The sequence below is a fragment of the Thamnophis sirtalis genome, unplaced genomic scaffold (genome assembly GCF_051295495.1).
Source record: "Thamnophis sirtalis isolate CommonGarterSnake01/CBP01778 unplaced genomic scaffold, rThaSir2_p1.2 scaffold_4, whole genome shotgun sequence".
Classification (NCBI taxonomy): Eukaryota; Metazoa; Chordata; class Lepidosauria; order Squamata; family Natricidae; genus Thamnophis; species Thamnophis sirtalis.
Genome location: NW_028261384.1, coordinates 96,783,095 through 96,800,749, shown reverse-complemented (window position 1 = coordinate 96,800,749; position 17,655 = coordinate 96,783,095). Strand labels below are relative to the sequence as shown.

The following is a 17,655-nucleotide window of genomic DNA, read 5'->3' as shown; positions in this document are numbered from 1 at the left end:
ATAACACAAATCCCATCAGCTCGATGGGATTTGATGTAGAGCAACTCACGAAAGCTTATGCCTTATATTTAAAATATGTTAGTTGTGAAGGTGCTACCAGGTTCCTTTTGAGTTTAAGAGGAATTGTTTCCTATATTAAAGTAACTTCGAGTTCAGAAATCACACTCATCTTAAAGTTACAAAGTAATGTTTCACAATGTGCAATTCTCAGCATTCCTCAAGCAATTGCCAAGTTTAAGAAATATTGTTATAAACCAGGGGTGTCAAACTCAAAGCCAGATCTGGCCCATGGGATGCTTAGATGTGATCCACAGAGCCACCCTGGAAACAGCCCATTTTCGCTGGCAGAGCTCTCGGGCCACCACAGGCACCCCTGACCTATAGCTGGCCACCCTACCCCACCTCCTGAGGTCAAACACAATGACCTTCAATGCGGCCCTCAATTAAATCAAGTGTGACACCCCTGCTATAAAGTGTCCCAAAGGTGTTTTTCAAAAGACAACTAGACTTTCTTGATTTTTTTCCTTGAAAAGATTTCACTACTCATCCAAGAATGGAAGAGGTTTCTCGGATGAGAAGCGAAACGTTTTCAAGGAAATAAAGGTGTAATTTAGAAAAGCACCTTTGGGACAATGACCTGGATGATTGAGAATCTCCACAGAGGTTGCTATACAGTGTCCCAGATTCTGGGCACTAGGCACCCTCTTGTGTTCAAACAATGGTATTACAATGATGTCATCTTCACTACTGTGTTGTAGGTGAGCGCAAAGCCATGAAAGCTTTTAAATAAAATTAATTAGTTGAAATAGGTGCTGCCAGACTATTCCTGATTATTTTTTTTGCTCACATAGCTAATCTGTGCTGCCCCAGTGCTGCTCTTATGCTGCCTGTTCCTCTACTGATCTTGTTAAATAATGTTTTAATTATGAGAGATGTGATATTATATCCCTCAACACCTAAGAGCAGGGGAGGGAGCAGAAATAATGTAAGTCCAAACCTCAAATCGGCAATCCTTTTATTAAGTTTAACATTTGAGGATGGAACAGTGACAGCCGGATTTTAAATTATTTTCATGTACACTACCCATAAATTGGGAAAAATTAGGCTGTTTCTGTTTAAAATAAAATGATATTTTAATATGGTAATACTTTCTGGATGACAGAACAAAGCCTACGAATTTTTGCTTTTGCTTTGTGAAACAGTTACACATGCCTCCGTTTGAAGATCTAGGTTCTGGATGCAGAGTGTAAGACCATAATGGAAGGATGGAATGAAGCAGCATTAATTTTATAGTTGCTGTCTGGGAAAAATCATCCTGCTTTCATGCTTGCAAGAATAGCAGCCCCAAAAATTCAGGAAAAGCAACCACCACCATCCAATTGAGAATGATATGCAATTGGAAATGATAACAGAATTACAGATAGTCCTTGACTTACACTGTTTTAGTGACTGTTCAGTTACAGTGGCAGTGAAAAGTGACTTGCCCTACATGGTATTGGACCTGGGTACTTGAGAGACCGCCTCCTGCCAATTGCCTCCCATAGACCCATTAGATCCCACAGATTAGGCCTCTTCTGAATTCCATCTGCTGGCCAATGCCGGCTGTCGACCACCCGGAGGAGGGCCTTCTCTGTGGCTGCTCCGGCCCTTTGGAATGAGCTCTCTGTGGAGATTCGGACCTTCGCCACCCTTCAGGCCTTCCGGACAGCCGTTAAGACTTGGCTGTCCCAGCAAGCCTGGGGTTGAGTCCCCCCCCTACTCGAACTTGTTGTGCTTGCTGTGTTTTTTTTAAATTGTTGTATCACTGTTCTGTTTGTCTTACTTTTCTGTATTGTTCCCTTTCCCTTGGTTTTTGTTCAGCCGCCCTGAGTCCCTTCGGGGAATAGGGCGGCCTACAAATCGAATAAATACCAAATACCAATACCAATATTTATTGCCTTTTTCACACCACCTTTGCAATCCCCTTGGTCATTTGATCAAAATTCAGATACTTGTCAACTGAATCACATGTATGATGGTTCCAGTGTCCTGGGCTCATGTGATCACCTTTTGTAACCTTCTGACAAGCAAAGTCAATGGGGAAGCCAGATTCATGTTAAGTTAGCTGTTACTAACTTAACAACTATATTGATTCAACTGTATTGGCAAATAAGATCATAAAATGGGGCAAAACTCACTTAACAAATGTTGGGCTCAATTGTGATCATACATTGAGGACTACCCATAGTGGAAACTGATTGAGATGGTATTAAGGTGAAATCAAGTTTCTTTGTTTCTTTTTTGGTTTAATGATTTAAGGAGAAAAATTCTAAACCCAAAATTACCTTTGCATGGAGCGTCTACCCCTTTTTGGGATGAATTAGTCATAACACTCTGGCAACCTATAATTCAACCTTAAATGTATAAAATGGCCCCAATATAGATACATCACACTACATCATCACAGTGATTAAGGCACACAACTGTTGGATAGTGTTGAAAAATTGTAGTATTACAGTTAATAAAATTGAAATTAAAAATTCCATCCATCCTTTGGACAGACAGGTTGATTTATAACGGAAAGCATTAGTTGGTTGCTAACATATAAAAATCCCATTGGTTTCCTAACAGAAACAAAAGATGATACCAATGCAAACATCAGTTGATGAGAAAAACCTGAATGAGCCACTGGCTTATATTTCTTCTTTAGAAAATGTATGAACAAGCAATCAGTTATTGAAAGTCTGTTGACAAGTCAGAAGTAGATGTAATAAATAAGGTACTTGGCAGCCAAATCAATTTTCAGCCCTTTTACAGATGCATTATCAACCTTTCCAGATTACATCCTGTCAAACATTTCTTATGGTAATTCACCATCCCCTCTGTCCAAGATTTGTGGGTGTGCAAAAGCATTGCCTACTTGATTTTAATAACCTGAAAAACATACATTGGAAAGTCATAATTGTGATGATTCATGCATTCGTACAGCTCATGAAAACCCCAAATCCACCATCTCAGAAAATTAGAATATTACATGCAATCAATAAAACAAGGATTGTACATAGAACAATATTGGACCTCTTAAAAGTATAAGCATGCGTATGTACTCAGTACTTGGTTTGGGCCACTTTTGCAGCAATTACTGCCTCAATGCGTGGCATGGAAGCTATTAGCCTGTGGCACTGCTGAGGTATTATGGAAGACCAGGATGCTTCAATAGCGGCCTTCAGCTCTTCTGCATTGTTTGGTCTCATGTCTCTCATCTTTCTCTTGGCAATGCCTCATAGATTCTCTATGGCAGTGATCCCCAACCCCCGGTCCGCGGACCGGTGCCGGCCGTGGAGTACCTGGCACCGGGCCGCGCAGCGGCCGGGGGCCATGCAACGGCCGACTCTTCACTCATGCAGCGCCGTCGCCGGAGGGGGGGAGCTGCGCGGAAGCACAGGAGCAAGTGAGGCGAGGAGGAAGAATCCCCCGCTACTACACCACCTCCGCCCCCTCCCCGAGTCAGCCGTCCCCTCAGTGAATGCCTCCGCCTCTTTCTCCTTTCTCGCCTCAGTCGGCTCGCCTGGAAGCGAGGCGAGGAGGGGGCGGACCATGCGCTGGAAGCGGAGCCCTTGAAGGCCCTGGCGGCTTCCCCGGCGGTCGTTGCTGGCCGCTCTCTTCTTTTTCTCGCTGTCCTCCTCGGCTCAGTCGTCTCCGAGTTGCCCAGGGAGGGGTGGCGTGCCCGGGACGGAGACGGCGCTTCCCCGCCCAGCCTTGGCTTGTGAGAAGGAACGGCGGGAGAGGTAGAGAGAGAGAGAGAGAGAGAACGTCGGGCAGCCGAGGGCGGGGGGGTCTTTTGAGGGGAGATGGGGGTGCGCGATTTTGGCACGCGTGCGCCCTCCGCGGGCGTGGGTGGGGGGCTGAGAGGAGTCTAACGGTAGCGCAGGAAAGGGGAGGGTATAAGCGCCGCCTGAGGTGGTGAGGGGCAGTCGCCAGATTCAGGCTGCCGCTGCCGCTATTGCAGCGCACGGTGGAAAAACGGTGGTCTTGCCCACCCCTTCCCTGCCTCCCGCCCGCTCCAGTTGCCGCAGCCAGGGGTGGGGGCTCAGTGCCTGAAGTCTCTTGCCTCTCTTCCAAAATTTCGCCAACGGGCATCGGTGAAGCGCGCTCTTTCTCTTCCTCACAAAACACATTTCCTTTCCCCCCACGCGTAGTTATTGGCGATATGGACTCTTGGACTCTTACCCAGCCAGATTAGTATCAAACATTTCCCTGACCTCAGCAGAAGCGAGGTTTTTTCTTCTCCTTTCTCTCCTTAATACTGTATTCTTTTTACATTGCTATCCTCTGGCTTATTTAATTTTGCCCTTGCTCTTTTTATCTTTGACCTTGATTAATTCAGCTGTTTATTCCTTAAAATCTACATACAAAATGGAAGGTGGGATATGATTCAGGTGTTGAATTGGGAAGGTGGATTTAAAACAACGCCCCTCCACCCCTGCGCACGCTAAGTGGGCCACGGTAAAATTATCAAAGGCTGACTGGTCCGCGGCGATAAAAAGGTTGGGGACCACTGCTCTATGGGGTTCAAGTCAGGCGAGTTTGCTGGCCAATCAAGCACAGTAATCCAACAGTCATTGAACCAGGTTTGGTGCTTTTGGCAGTGTGGGCAACTGGAAAATGAAGTTAGCATCCCCATAAATCTTCTCTGCAGAAGGAAGCATGAAGTGCTCCAAAATCTCCTGATAGACGGCTGCGTTAACCCTGGTCTTAATGAAGCACATTGGTCCAAAGTCCTGTTGCTCAGTGTTCCAAAGTCCTCTTTTCTGATGAGAGCAACTTTTGCATCTTATTTGGAAACCAAGGACCCAGAGTATGGAGGTAGAATGGAGAGGCCAATCAAGCACAGTAATCCCAGTCACTGAACTAGTTTTTGGTGCTTTTGGCAAAAGTTGCTGCCCACACTGCCAAAAGCACCAAAACCTGGTTCAAGAACTGTGGGATTACTGTGCTTGATTGGCCAGCAAACTCGTAATATTCTAATTTTCTGAGATGGTGGATTTGGGGTTTTCATGAGCTGTAAGCCATAATCATCACAATTATGACAAATCACGGCTTGAACTATCTTACTTTGCATGTAATGAGTCTTATCTCATATATTAGTTTTACCTTTTAAGTTGCATTACTGAAATAAATTAACGTTTGCACAATGTTCTAATTTTTTGAGTTTCACCTGTAGATCTCATTGATGCATGTGGCAATTATGCTGTTTGGAGGTCCATCCCACTCCCTTGCTCCAAAGAATTCTAGGCTACTAGTAGCTTAGGCCCCAAATTAAAAACACACATTTGCCTCATTGATCTTGTCAGATTTATGTTCATTTTTATTAGAAATTATTCAGAAATATCTTATTTTCTGCTGTCAAATGCTTTTCATGGCAGCCATGCCAGTTTTTAAACTTTTTTTTTCTTTCCATAACAAGGATTACAATGAAAAATGATCAAAGTGAATGTCTTTGTATATTTTTGGGCAAAATTCAAAAATTGTCTAAGTTTTCTTAAACCGTTTAGAAATTAATATCCAATAATTGCAACTAGACAACCTCATCCCTTGGATCATTGTTTCTCAATGCCATCAATAGTAGCAATGTTTCTAATTTAAGATACTGAAGAAATCTGCGTTGAAAGTAGCCCATGGAGTTGGGCAACACTCAAAACATCAGTTCACCATAGAAAATGTTTTGCATTTTGCACTAAGGAATAAAATGGCTGGTTTGTATCACGCTTTATAAAACTTGCCAAATTTTAATTTGTTATGAGGATTCAGTTATTGGATTTTGGATGCATTCTCCAAGTTAGTCCATTAAAGGGAGTTTGGTTCAAACATTTTGCCTTATGATGCACTGTTTCAGTTAAGGATTACAGGACAATTAGAATTTTAATAGTATGTATAAATCCCGTTTTTTAAAAATAAGATGCATGGGACTTCTCAAAAATGATTTCCTGGATTTGGGGTATGGGTGATTATATTTGAATAAAGCACTTGTCTTTATTGGGGAAACAAATTTCTATTAATAGAAATAGAATTTCTATTAATAGAATTAAAGAATTTTTCAACTGAACTTGAAATGTATTGAGTATTTTAATATTAGCATTTTTTAATGTACATATCTAATGTTTGGGAATTGTGTTGTATAAAGTTGTAAACATGATTAGTGCACTTGGATTGATGATGCAATATTTATTGAGATTATTGGAGGACCAGAAAAACAAAGCTGGGAAATAGATCATGAAGAATCTGTGAGATTGCTAGAAGTCAAAGGTACAGTATATCATAGTACACCCCTCACATTTTGTAAATATTTTAGTATATCTTGCCAGCAGTTTAGACATTAATGCCTGTTGCATTATTCTGAGGGGACAGCACATTCATACTGTTGTACAAGCTGTATATTTACATTGTAGCCAAGTGTCATTTCTTCAGTGTAGTCACATGAAGATATCCTTAAATATTTATAAAATGTGAGGGGGTGTACTCATTTGTGATATACTGTACATGACCAAAGCTTTTGTAATTTTCTGTATTATGATGCATAATCACATTGAGAAGTAGAGCACTATTTTGTGGCATTCAGACTAGCTGAACTGATGCATTTCTAAAATCAACCGGATTCTTTTTTAGAAGCACTTTCCTTTTTTTTTTTAGTCTGGCTTAAGAGTGGACACATTTTTGTTTTAAAGCATTAACTACTCTTAACAGTGCATTAAAATACAAGGCATATATTTCTGAAAATCATTTTTATTTAAATAAAAGTTTAAATACATTACACAGAACATCAGGATTCCAACCGAGATATCTGTTGCTTCACACAGCTGTTAGTTGCTAAAGCAGCACTTAGCAATGACATTCTTTAAAAACCGCACCTTTTAAGTTTAAGCGAGATTGAGCTAACACCTTTCCTGAATTCAGTCACCTGTGTGTCTATTTCGAAGAGACTTTGATTTATATAGCCCCAATACCTTTGCACAAAGATGCCTTCAGGTAAAAAAAGGTGAGACCTAATCTTTCACAGTTTGTTTGTTATTTAGCCTCAATTTCTGTGACAAAGGTGGCTTAAAATGTTAGATATCTCTAAAACAGCCAGAATATTTAAATTCTAATCAGCAATGTCTATAAAATAAACTTCTGGCATGACACTAACGCTACCAGATCTGGTTTAAATGAGGGACAGCAACACAACACAACACGAGCTCTTGTCAGTTTATTACATTGCCGAGTTACACTAGTCCAGACTAAAGGGAACCTGATGCGATTACATTATGGAAGCTGGCTTGGTTAAAACTAATGAGGCAGGACACAAAGAATCTTTCATCGCAAAGAAGTCATCGCCCTTGAAACTTTGGTGGCCCACAAATCTTAAAACCCATGGACTTTCAGCTGGTCGTCTTTAGCCAGTCCAATCTGAAAAAAAAAAAGATTTTTGAGTTATAATGTGACCTACTCCAATAAAAGTAATAGCTGTATTTATTTTACCCTGCTACCGGGGTAAAATCAGCTATTTCTGAACAAAATCTTTTAGCTTTAATTTAGTAGCAGAAATCAAAAATATTATGTGCACAAGTCCAACATTAAATTGAGCAATAAAACTAAATATATTTTAAATGGCTGTTTACCTCAATGAGGAATTGGCATATATTCTTCCGTTGGTCCCCTTGAAGCTGAATCACTTCTCCATACTCTGGATGCTCAATCACAGTACCATTGCAGGCAAATTTCTACAGTAACAAAAAAAAAGGCAAGGTATTAACTATTTAGTTCTAAACACTTATCAAGGGTAAAGCAGTTACTGGGGATTAAAAATTTCACAAATACCTTCTTGAAGGCCTTCACCAGTTTCTTTTTATCATAATCATCGGCAATGCCTTGGACTGTGGTGAGGGTTTTTCTGCCGTTCCTCTGCTGGATCCTTATATGGATGTAGTCCTCAGTCCCAGCAGGAAGTAAGTCATCACCCTTACTTGCATCAGCAAAGGGGTCTGAGAAAAGACGAAAATTTATGTATATTAAAACAATAAAAAGGTGCAATTTCAGTCAGGTTTAAGGAATTATCAATGTTGTGTGAACCCAAACCACCTTCCTAAACTGAGCAAGCCCTGTTGGAGAGGGGAAAGAGTGAGTGACAGCTTTTAAGGTACTGGCATCTTCAACTTACATATTTCAAGTCCAACCAATTCTGGAGCTTGAAAGGATTTCCCCGAAGTTCCCGGTCACGCGTTTCTGAATCAGTTAAAACCTCAAATCTCTTTGGCTCGCGCCCTTCTTGTTTAAAGCAGGAAAAATAAGTTCTTCCCCCCACTTCCTGCCCAGATGTGGAAACGAGGCTGGTTCCAGCGGATAAACCAACGGAGGCATTCTTCACGTTACCACGTGACTCGGGACAGCCCGCCCACTTGCAGGGTGACGCAACCGTCAGGAATTCGCAAGTGCGTCAATGGGGGTGGGGGAAGAGAAGGCGCAAACAAGATGGCGGACCTTCGTAACAATGGCGTTTTCATCCTTCATAGTTATCGGTATCCATGTTTTGGGCGCCTGCCCCCGTTTCCTATTCCTTCTACGAGGCGCATTTTAGGTCAAGCTAGGCCAGGACGGCCTACTCCACCTCCCCCCACCGAGCTATTGGTATCGCTGGCTTCCTTCCTATCTTGGGTTTGACCAATGAAATCGCTTCCCCCCCCCGGGCAGGCGAACTCCCCCCCCCGCTGCTGAAGTGACTCCTCACAGGCCGTTCCCTCCCCCCCCGTCGAAACTCCGCCTCCCGCCGCAGCCCTCCGCCTTCGTCAACACCCCCCCCCCACGTCCGAGCTGAGGACAATTGCTTCCCCTCCCCCTCAGGCTTTCTACAATGACCTTCCCACCCTCCTCCCCCAGCTATCGGGGCCCAAGCGGATTCCACCTCCGTCCTGACGCGGCCTCCCACACCGTCCATTTCCCACTCCGCCATTCCCGTAGGCCCCTCACCGAAGGAGTGGAGGTTCTGGATAGCGGACATACGACGCGCTTCGCTTCCCCTTTTCCCCGGGTCGGAAGCAACAACAGCAACGGCGACAGCAAAAGGCGGGGCGCGGCAACAACAACAGCAGCGACACTGGCTCCTCAGCCTCTCCGAGACGCCTAAAAAAGGAAAAGGCAGCAGGAAGGGCGGGTTTAAAACGTCCGGCGGGTTATATAGCAGTGAGGGGTTTATGACGTTAGTGCGCCTCGGGAGGCGGGCACAAGGATTGGCTAGAAAGAGGAAAACTTGAAGGGGGGGGATGGGAGAGGTTGGGCTGTGGGCGTGGCTCCGTCAAGCTCAGCTCCTCCCTTCTCCAGCTTCCGCATTTTATGATGCAGGCGGTAGCGCAAACTGGACCTAACTGGCTCTCCTTGTGACGCCACGGATGTTGCCGGGGATTGGATGACAATCGCGGAAGGAGGGGAAACGGTCGTACGTTGCAGCAGACGCGGGGAGTCTGCACCATTTTCAAGAAACGGGAGGGGCAGTTCAAATACTTCCACAAAGGAAAGCGGGCAGCCGGCGCATGCGCGTCAGGTCGATTTTTAATGCCGCCCTTCCAGAGTGTTTTCGATAAGGATTATTTATATTAATAATGCTTTATTTCTAAAATAAAAAGTACTGGAATCTTGGCATCCCCCCTCTCCAGTGTTAAATATATTGATAAATTATTGCGTATTTAGTAGGCAGATAACAAGATTTTTTGTTCATTTTTTTGGGGGGGGGGAATACTTCAACAAAATCTATGAAGTAAAATCCATTTTGTTAAACCTACAATGTGTTTTGGTGTTTGAATCAAGCCTGCTTTGAAACGTAGAAATGAAAATGGTAGCAACAGTTCACAGCCTATAAATGAAAATATTAAATATAGCAGTAAATTTTCTCTTGAATTGTTATAATTTGATTGTGTTTTCAAAACATATTAAAAGTGTTCCTGTGCTGCCTCCTGCAGGCAAAACTGAAGAGTAGTTTAAATTCCCCCTCTCTGCTATTGTTTATGTAAGCCTTTAACTTTGGTGGATTACCTGTGTATTGATTGCACTTTTATATAATATTGGCAGCTTCAGAGGGACCTGAACAGAAACAAAATCTGCTGCATTTGGATGATCTCTGTAAATTGTGGGATAGGGATATAAAGCATCCTTCCTTGCTATTTTTGATCTCTTGCAGTAGCTTGAAACCATTGACCATGGTCGGGCTATAGAATTTGGGGCTGCCTCTTTTCTTCAAGGCTGTCCCCACTGGTGTAGATATGGAGTCAAAGATCCAGTCCTGTGGTGTGCTGCAGAGCTGATTTCTCTTTCCATTCCTTTTACAGTTTACATAAAACTGTCAGGTGAGTTTATCCTTGTTAGTTAGTTAATTAGTTTACTTTATGTCATTGCACCTCATGCAACAAAATTAAATGCCATCTTCAGTGTACATTATACGTAAAAAAACAAAACACACATCCTTCACATTCTATACAATTGAATTGAAAACCCCTGATATTGCATTAATATTGCACTATGCAGCATAATTTAATATAGTTACTGCTCTGGGATAGAAGCAGTGGTTGGCTGCTGCGTGGTCATACAGATTTTGGTGAACCCTTAGCTTTAATAGCTGGCTAGACCCGTCCACCACCCGCCCGCGCCCGCCCGCCCTTGTGCTAAGCTATCCATTTATGAGTTAACATTCTAGCTTGTTCCCTTCACCCTCACTGCCCAGCTGAGTTTCATGCTGCCCCTGCTTTACTCACTGGAGCTCCCTGAGTTGATTACCTGCTTCTTTGAAGCTCCATGTCACTCCTAAAGAGGCATGTGTGTGCAAAGCTAGTGTGTGTGTGTGCATGCTCACAATCAGCGAACTACCTGTGAACGTAAGTGCAGCCCACCTCTGGATAGAAGCTGTTTTTCAATCTATTCTTATTTTTATTGTCCTGCACCATTTGCCAGATGGTAATAGTTCAAAAAAAGGTTGCTCAGGATGAGATGTATTTTTAAGAATGTTTTGAACTTTCTTAAGACAGCAGGAGCTATAAAACTCTTCCGAAGGGGGCAACCAATGATCCTCTGGGCAATGATATTAGCTCTATGGAGCTGTCCTATCTGTCACTGTGCAACTGCAAACATTACACAGGTGCAGTAAGTTAAAATACTCTCTTTGTGCAGTGGTAGAAGGTCACCAGAAGTTTTTCATTCAGTTGTTGTTTCCTGAGAAGTCTCAGTATTGACCAGTGCTGCAATGTGAGTGCCCCAGGTCAGGTCCTCTTTTATGATAACACCCAGAAGCTTAAAATTAGCCACATTCTCCATTTGATCTCCCTTGATAACAAAGGGCTGGATTTCTGATCTATTCCTTCTATAGTCCGCTATAAACTCCTTGTTCTTATTGGTGTTAAGGACCAAGTTATTGTCCCCACACCACCAAAGCAACTGGTCCACCTCATCTCAATAGGCAGACTCACTCCCCACCCCTGGAGATGAGTCACACCACTGTTGTATCATCTGCAAATTTAATAATAGTATTACTGGTGTGAATGGGAATGCAGTCATGCACATAAAGAGTATAAAGCAAGGGACTCAACATGCAACCCTGCAGTGTACCAATGTTAAGAATAAGGGCTGAGGATATATGATTACCTAATCTGACTTCCTGAGAGTGGCCTAAATCCAAAGGCAGATTGAATAAGAAAGCTTAGACCCATAAGTTTAGACACTAGTCTATGTGGCATAATTGTGTTTAATGCAGAGCTAAACTCTACAAAAAGCAGGCTAATGATACTGAAGTTTACATCTCCATCTCGGGTGATCAGAGAGATGCTGTGGCTGCCCTTCTGCAGCATCTGAAGACACTGAGGGACAGCAGACTTTGGTTGAACCCTGGTAAGACCAGGTTATCTATGGGTGTGTTGAGATATAGATGGAATTGCACTACTCCAGACTGTCAGGCCTGGAAGCCATTTCTGTCATTGGACCTTCAGGCCTACCTTGTTTCCTAGTGTAGTAAACTGAGAATGGGGGATTGTATGGAGCATGGGTGATACATAGTCATAATAATATTCCTTTCTCAGAAAGTCAAGGTTAAATGGCTTACACCTGGGAGGCTGGGTCTGAGAGGCATCTTCAGTTGGGATGGTGCTGTGATTGGACCATGTGATGGACTTGTGGGTATTGGGCAGGGACTTGAACTTTCCTTTGGGTGGGAAACCCTGGAAACTTTCAAACTCGGGTTTCCCCAGATGTGCCAATATGACATGTCTAATAAAATATATCTTTGAGGAAATCTAGGCCTCTGAGTTTTGTTTTGTTGGGGGTGTCACTTGGAACCCTGACATTAACCTGAATCTGTCTAAAAGTACTTACCAGCTCCCCAAACTCTGGAGTGCTGTTTGGGATCCTGAGCCTCAAATGCCGTCTCGAAGCCAGACGGTGTGAAGACTCAGGGAAGATGGACCATAAGGAGAGACTGGGTGGTAACTATGGGAACTGCCTGAGTGAGCAGCAAGGCCCTGCAGATTCCTGATGGCGGGATGGATCAGCAAGGGAGGGCACATGGCTAAGATGCATGCAGCTGGCATCCGGCGATCCAGGCCTAGCGGAAGAAACCCCAGGCCGAGCAAAGGGAGACACCTGCTTCCACGACTTGTCCTGGAACATGCAAATGGTTGCCACAAATCAGGATGCCAATTGTCACTCATCAGTCATGGGTGAGTTGAGGCCACTCAATCTCCTGATGCCTACCCACAGCCAAGAACTGGGATTCCTCCTGTGGTGCTCCAGCAGTGAGAGCCACAGTCCGCCTTACCTACTGTGGCCGCCAGGGCTGATACAGCTGAGAATGAGCTACGAAGCTAGTTGTGGCTGGCTCAGCTCGCTGGGGCTCCTCGTCCCTCTGCTGCTGCCAATACAATCCGCAGGGGTATACAGAGTGAGCTATGGCTGCCTAGGTCCATCAGGGTTCTTCATTCCTCAATGGCCACAAACCTTGTGGCCAGCACAGCCTGGGAGGAGCTGCAATGCTGGCTACAGCTGGCTCAGCTCACCAGGGGCATCTGCCCCACAGCTGCTGGTGCCAACTCAGCATCCCTACTTGTTGGCTGCTCCACCCATGATTCAAACAAGCCCACAGCCAAATTGACAGTTTGACTGGCACTTTCAATTGTGGCCCGGAGAAACGTCCGTTATGGCCATGAGGCGAGTTGGCAAGGGCCATGAAAGCCCCAACCAGCAGGGCTCAAACGCAGCGAGCCTTGAGAGGAAAGAAGCCAGGGTGGGTGCTTTCCCACCTCATCCTGCTACCGTCATTGTCCCTCTGCCAGCAGATTACTCTCGGATTACTACATCAGGCTTGTGAGGCATGTACCTCTTTGGAGAATGATTTATGACAAGGACTGAGGGGAGGGAAGAAACGGGCAAAGTTCAGCCATAATATAAATGAGATCAGATCTGACTGCAATGGGGTATTGCCGAAATGGTGTTCCTAACAAATGACTGGATTCCTTTTGAAACTTGGCTTGAGGCTCATCAATTAATTAGGGCATCTTTTGGAAACCTGACAGACAATCAGATCACTTTTTAAAATCTATCAAGATTACCAGATCTCTTGAATTCTGGACTCTCCAATTGCTCCTTGATATCTGGGGTGCCTGGAGGAAACTCAGGCAACCATGGCAGAAGGCGAGCTATCCGAAAAGAGCCTGATTGCAGCCGAACTACAGCCTAACCTCAGACATCAAAGCTGAGATGCCTGCTCCAGCAACCGAAGAAAGAGGAGATAAGTATTTGTGGAAGTTAACCCCTAAAGCAGCTGAGGTTAAACTCCCCCACCCTAATGCCCAGAAAAAGGGAAGGGCCCTGAGTGAGCTGGGAATAGTGGAGTAGATACTGGACTGGAATCAAGCCAGGCTCCCGAAGCCCCTGATGGAACCCCTGGGAAATTCCATAGAGCAATGGAGGGAGGAATTTTACTGGGCCACCCTTCATGAAGAGGGGCCATTATGCAAGCCAAAAGAGACGGGAGGAGCAGTGGATCATTTTGAGGTAATGAGAAGCAGATGGAAATGCATCCCCCCTTCTTCACCTATCAGAAGGAGACTGCAACCAGTGCCTCTACTACACAGCAGGCAGGCTGCCCAGGGTAGACAACCCCCTGCCTCCCTCTGAACTAGAGCTGAGGAATATGGCCAGACATATCAAGTGCAAGTATACAAAGGCCAACAGGAGGAGGAAGGAGCAGTGCTGAATGAACCGCCCCAGTTCAGGAAAAGTTTGATGGGGACTCAAACCAGTTAGCCCTATTCCTTGACTCAGCTGAGATCCACCTAGAACACTATGGATATCTCTACTCATCCTTTAGCGCCATAGTGAATACTATTGCAGAGGGGCTAGAGGGAGAAGCAAGGGAATAGCTAGCAGCCCTCCATAAGAGGAGAAGCCCCCCAACTGCAAGGCATAGATGACTTCCTATGACTGCTGGAGGTCAGATTTGAGGAGGTGGAGGAGGACCAGTATGCGAAATATGAGCTCAGTGACCTAAAGCATAGGGGCACATCTGCAAATTTAGGAGAGTCATTGGAAGGCTACCCACTTTACCAGAGTGGCTGTTAGAGCATTTTTTCAGAACAAGCCTGGACAAGCAGATTGCCCAGATAATGGCTTACCGGGACATCCTGAACTGACTTTCTGAGTGGTTCCGACTAGCAATAAATATTGATGATGGATTGCGCCCTAGCAACATGAGAAAACCAGTGGACACTAAAAAAAAGCAGTTAACCTGATCTGAAACTGCCCAGCCAATGGGGATAGACAGCAACACAGCAGGTCCAAAACCACTACCCCTCGAAGTCCACTGAAATGCTAGAGATGTGGGGGGGGGGGCACATGGCATCTATATGCATGACCCCAATCCTGACACCAAGACCATAGCCACCACCCAGGGCACGACTGGAACAGAGCTCCAAACGGGCCACCAATGTGTCTCAGAAGGCCCTCCAGGCTACAGAGCAGGGGTGAAATACTACCAGTTTGGGCTGGTTTGCCTGAACTGTTAGTAAAAAATGCTACTGGTTCACAGAACCGGTAGTAAAAAATACTAAAAGGGGGGGGGGAGGTGTTCCAATGATCGCACGTCACATAGGAACTTCGGATCTTTAAAAAAAAACTTTTAAAGTATTTTTTACTGCAGGTTCTCCAGAAATGCGGGGGTGGGGTCCATTTTTTCTCCCAGCAGCCTGCTAGACCACAAATGGGGGGGGGGGTTTGTCTGTTTTTGCTCCCAACAGGCTTCCCTGAAGCTTGCTAAGCCAACAATGGGGGAGGGTGAGGGTTGCTGAGAAAGAAAGAGAAAAAAGACAGACAGACAGAAAGAAAGAGAAAGAAAGAAAGGAAAGGAAGGGAGGGAGGGAGGGAGGGAGGGAGGGAAAAAGGAGAGGAAGGAAGGACTACAAGCCTGGCACTAGAAGCAGCTTCAGATGATAATCCAGGACTGGAAGGGACCTGGAGGTCATCTAGTCCAACCCTGCTCCAGCAGGATATTGTGAGTTTCTATCTTTTGATACCCCATTTACATGACTAAATAGCCATTCCCACCCAGTCACATAATCCCCACCAAACCATGGCCACCAAGCCACACCCACAGAATCAGTAGTAATTTTTTTTAGATTTCTCCACTGCTGCAGAGGACTCTTCCCACCCAGATGAAGGCGGGGAGGACCCCAGGCAACGACAACCTGTTGTTGGAATCCTATGACACTGATGATAAGGGCAAAAATGACCTAATGTTGAGAGGATCAATTCACCCTTTCATTTTCCCAATATGCTTCACAGCCCCAAAAATGGGAAGACAGGGCACTTTTTGTGCCCTAATAGATTCAGGCTGCACTAGATGCTTGATCAAACTGACCACACTCCTGATACTGGGGATTAGAGCAAAAAGACTGACCCATCCAATCTGATTCAAACAGGTCAATGGGTCCCTAATGGGGGGAGCCTATGCTACCCACCTGATCAAACTAGTGAGACTAGAGTAGGGGATCAGTGGGAAGTAATTTGATTCGTAATAGCCTCCAAAGTGAGAGATGCAGTCATACTGGGACTCTCCTGGCTAGACAAGTGGGGACCAACTATCTGGTGGCAAGGGGGTACCCACAGACTTAGGATAGCAAAGGGCCCCAACTCCTTTCATACCAGGAAGCAGAAACACCACCCAAGTAGGGAACCCACGAAAAGAGCCCACCAGAACAACTGGCAACCACATCCGACAAATCCCCAGAGACCGAACAGATCCCAGGGGAATATCAGGACCTTGCAGAAGTATTCAGCAAGTCCAAGTGCAATATTCTGCCCCCCCCCCCCCGTGAGGCAGATTGCGCCATCGAAATCATCCCCAGGGCAAAACTACCCAAAGCCAACTGTACACCATGATGCCCTGGGAAATGGAGAAAATGTGCAAATACATAGACAAAAACTTTGCATGGGGGCTCATTGAGCCAGCCAAGCCACGGGTCGCAGCGCCAGTCCTTTTCAAAGAAAAAAAAAGATGGAACTATGAGATTATGTGTGGACTTTAGAGGAATCAATGCTATGTGCGTACACAACCTATATCCGGGATGGCGAACCATGGCACACGTGCCACAAGTGGCACGCAGAGCCATTTGTCAGGGCACGCAAGGTGTTGCCCTGTTAGCTGGCCAGCATGCATGTACATGCTGGCCAGCTGAGTTCAGCCTTTTTTAAAGCAATTTTTTACCCTCCCCAGGCTCCAGAGGCTTTATAGGAGCCTGAGGAGGGCAAAAAGAGCCCCCCCTCTAAAGCCCTTCAGGAGCTTCCCTGAAGCATCCAGAGCTAAAAAACCCAGCCCTATGAGCAAACCAGAAGTTCTGGAACGGACTTCCGATTTGCTTGTAGGGTCGGTTTAAGCCTTCTGGAGGCTTTAGGGACCTTCAGGAGAAAGAAACAGCCAAGGAAACCTACAGCCCTGTGCCTACAGCTCCCACAAGCTCACAGACACAGAGAGATGATGTAATGCATGGGAAAATGCATGGTGACTTGGGCACTGCTAACCTGCGACACCTGCTGGCCAAAAACCATTTGAAGTCTGGACTGACCACAAAAATCTGGAGGCCCTCAGGACCCTGTGGAAACTATCACACAAACAAGTCCACTGGACTCAATACTTCAACCATTTCAACTTCGTATTAAAGCACATTCCAGGGGAGAGGAAATTTCTAGCTGATGCCCTCTCCTGCATGCCCCCGTACAAATGCGAATGGGAGCAGATGGTGGATGCCATCATTCCCCCTACTCAAATAGCTGCCCAAGTGACCTCTAGATTCAAAACCATGACTGGCAAGACCAACCAGCAAGTGATCTAACCATGAGACTCAAAACCAGACCCCTGGTTCCGAGACAACCAACACATCTTGACAAAAAGAGATGACCTCACCTAGAAGGGGACAAAACTCTATGTCCTGGAATCCCTATGCACCCTAATTCTCCAGAGGAGCCACGACACCAACCACTTTGGGTTCCTAAAGACTTTACACTTAGCCTGGAGGGAGTTCTGGTGGCCCAGCATAAAGAAAGACATGGACATTTATGTGAAAAGTTGCACCATCTATGCTACAATGAAGAGACAACTGAGAAAAACCCCTGGAC

The 17,655-nt window shown here is 45.1% G+C and overlaps 1 protein-coding gene across 1 annotated transcript; it reads right to left on the bottom strand.

Annotated features, from left to right (window-relative positions):
* Positions 1-7,208: 7,208 nt before the first annotated feature.
* Positions 7,209-9,175, bottom strand: EIF1 (eukaryotic translation initiation factor 1). Its single transcript, XM_087713512.1, has 4 exons — positions 8,983-9,175; positions 7,837-8,000; positions 7,638-7,739; positions 7,209-7,425 (listed from the first exon to the last, which is right to left on the bottom strand). Exons 1-4 carry the CDS (start codon positions 9,011-9,013, stop codon positions 7,381-7,383), a joined length of 342 nt encoding a protein of 113 aa, XP_087569638.1. The 5' UTR covers positions 9,014-9,175; the 3' UTR covers positions 7,209-7,380.
* Between the last annotated feature and the right edge of the window lie 8,480 nt (positions 9,176-17,655).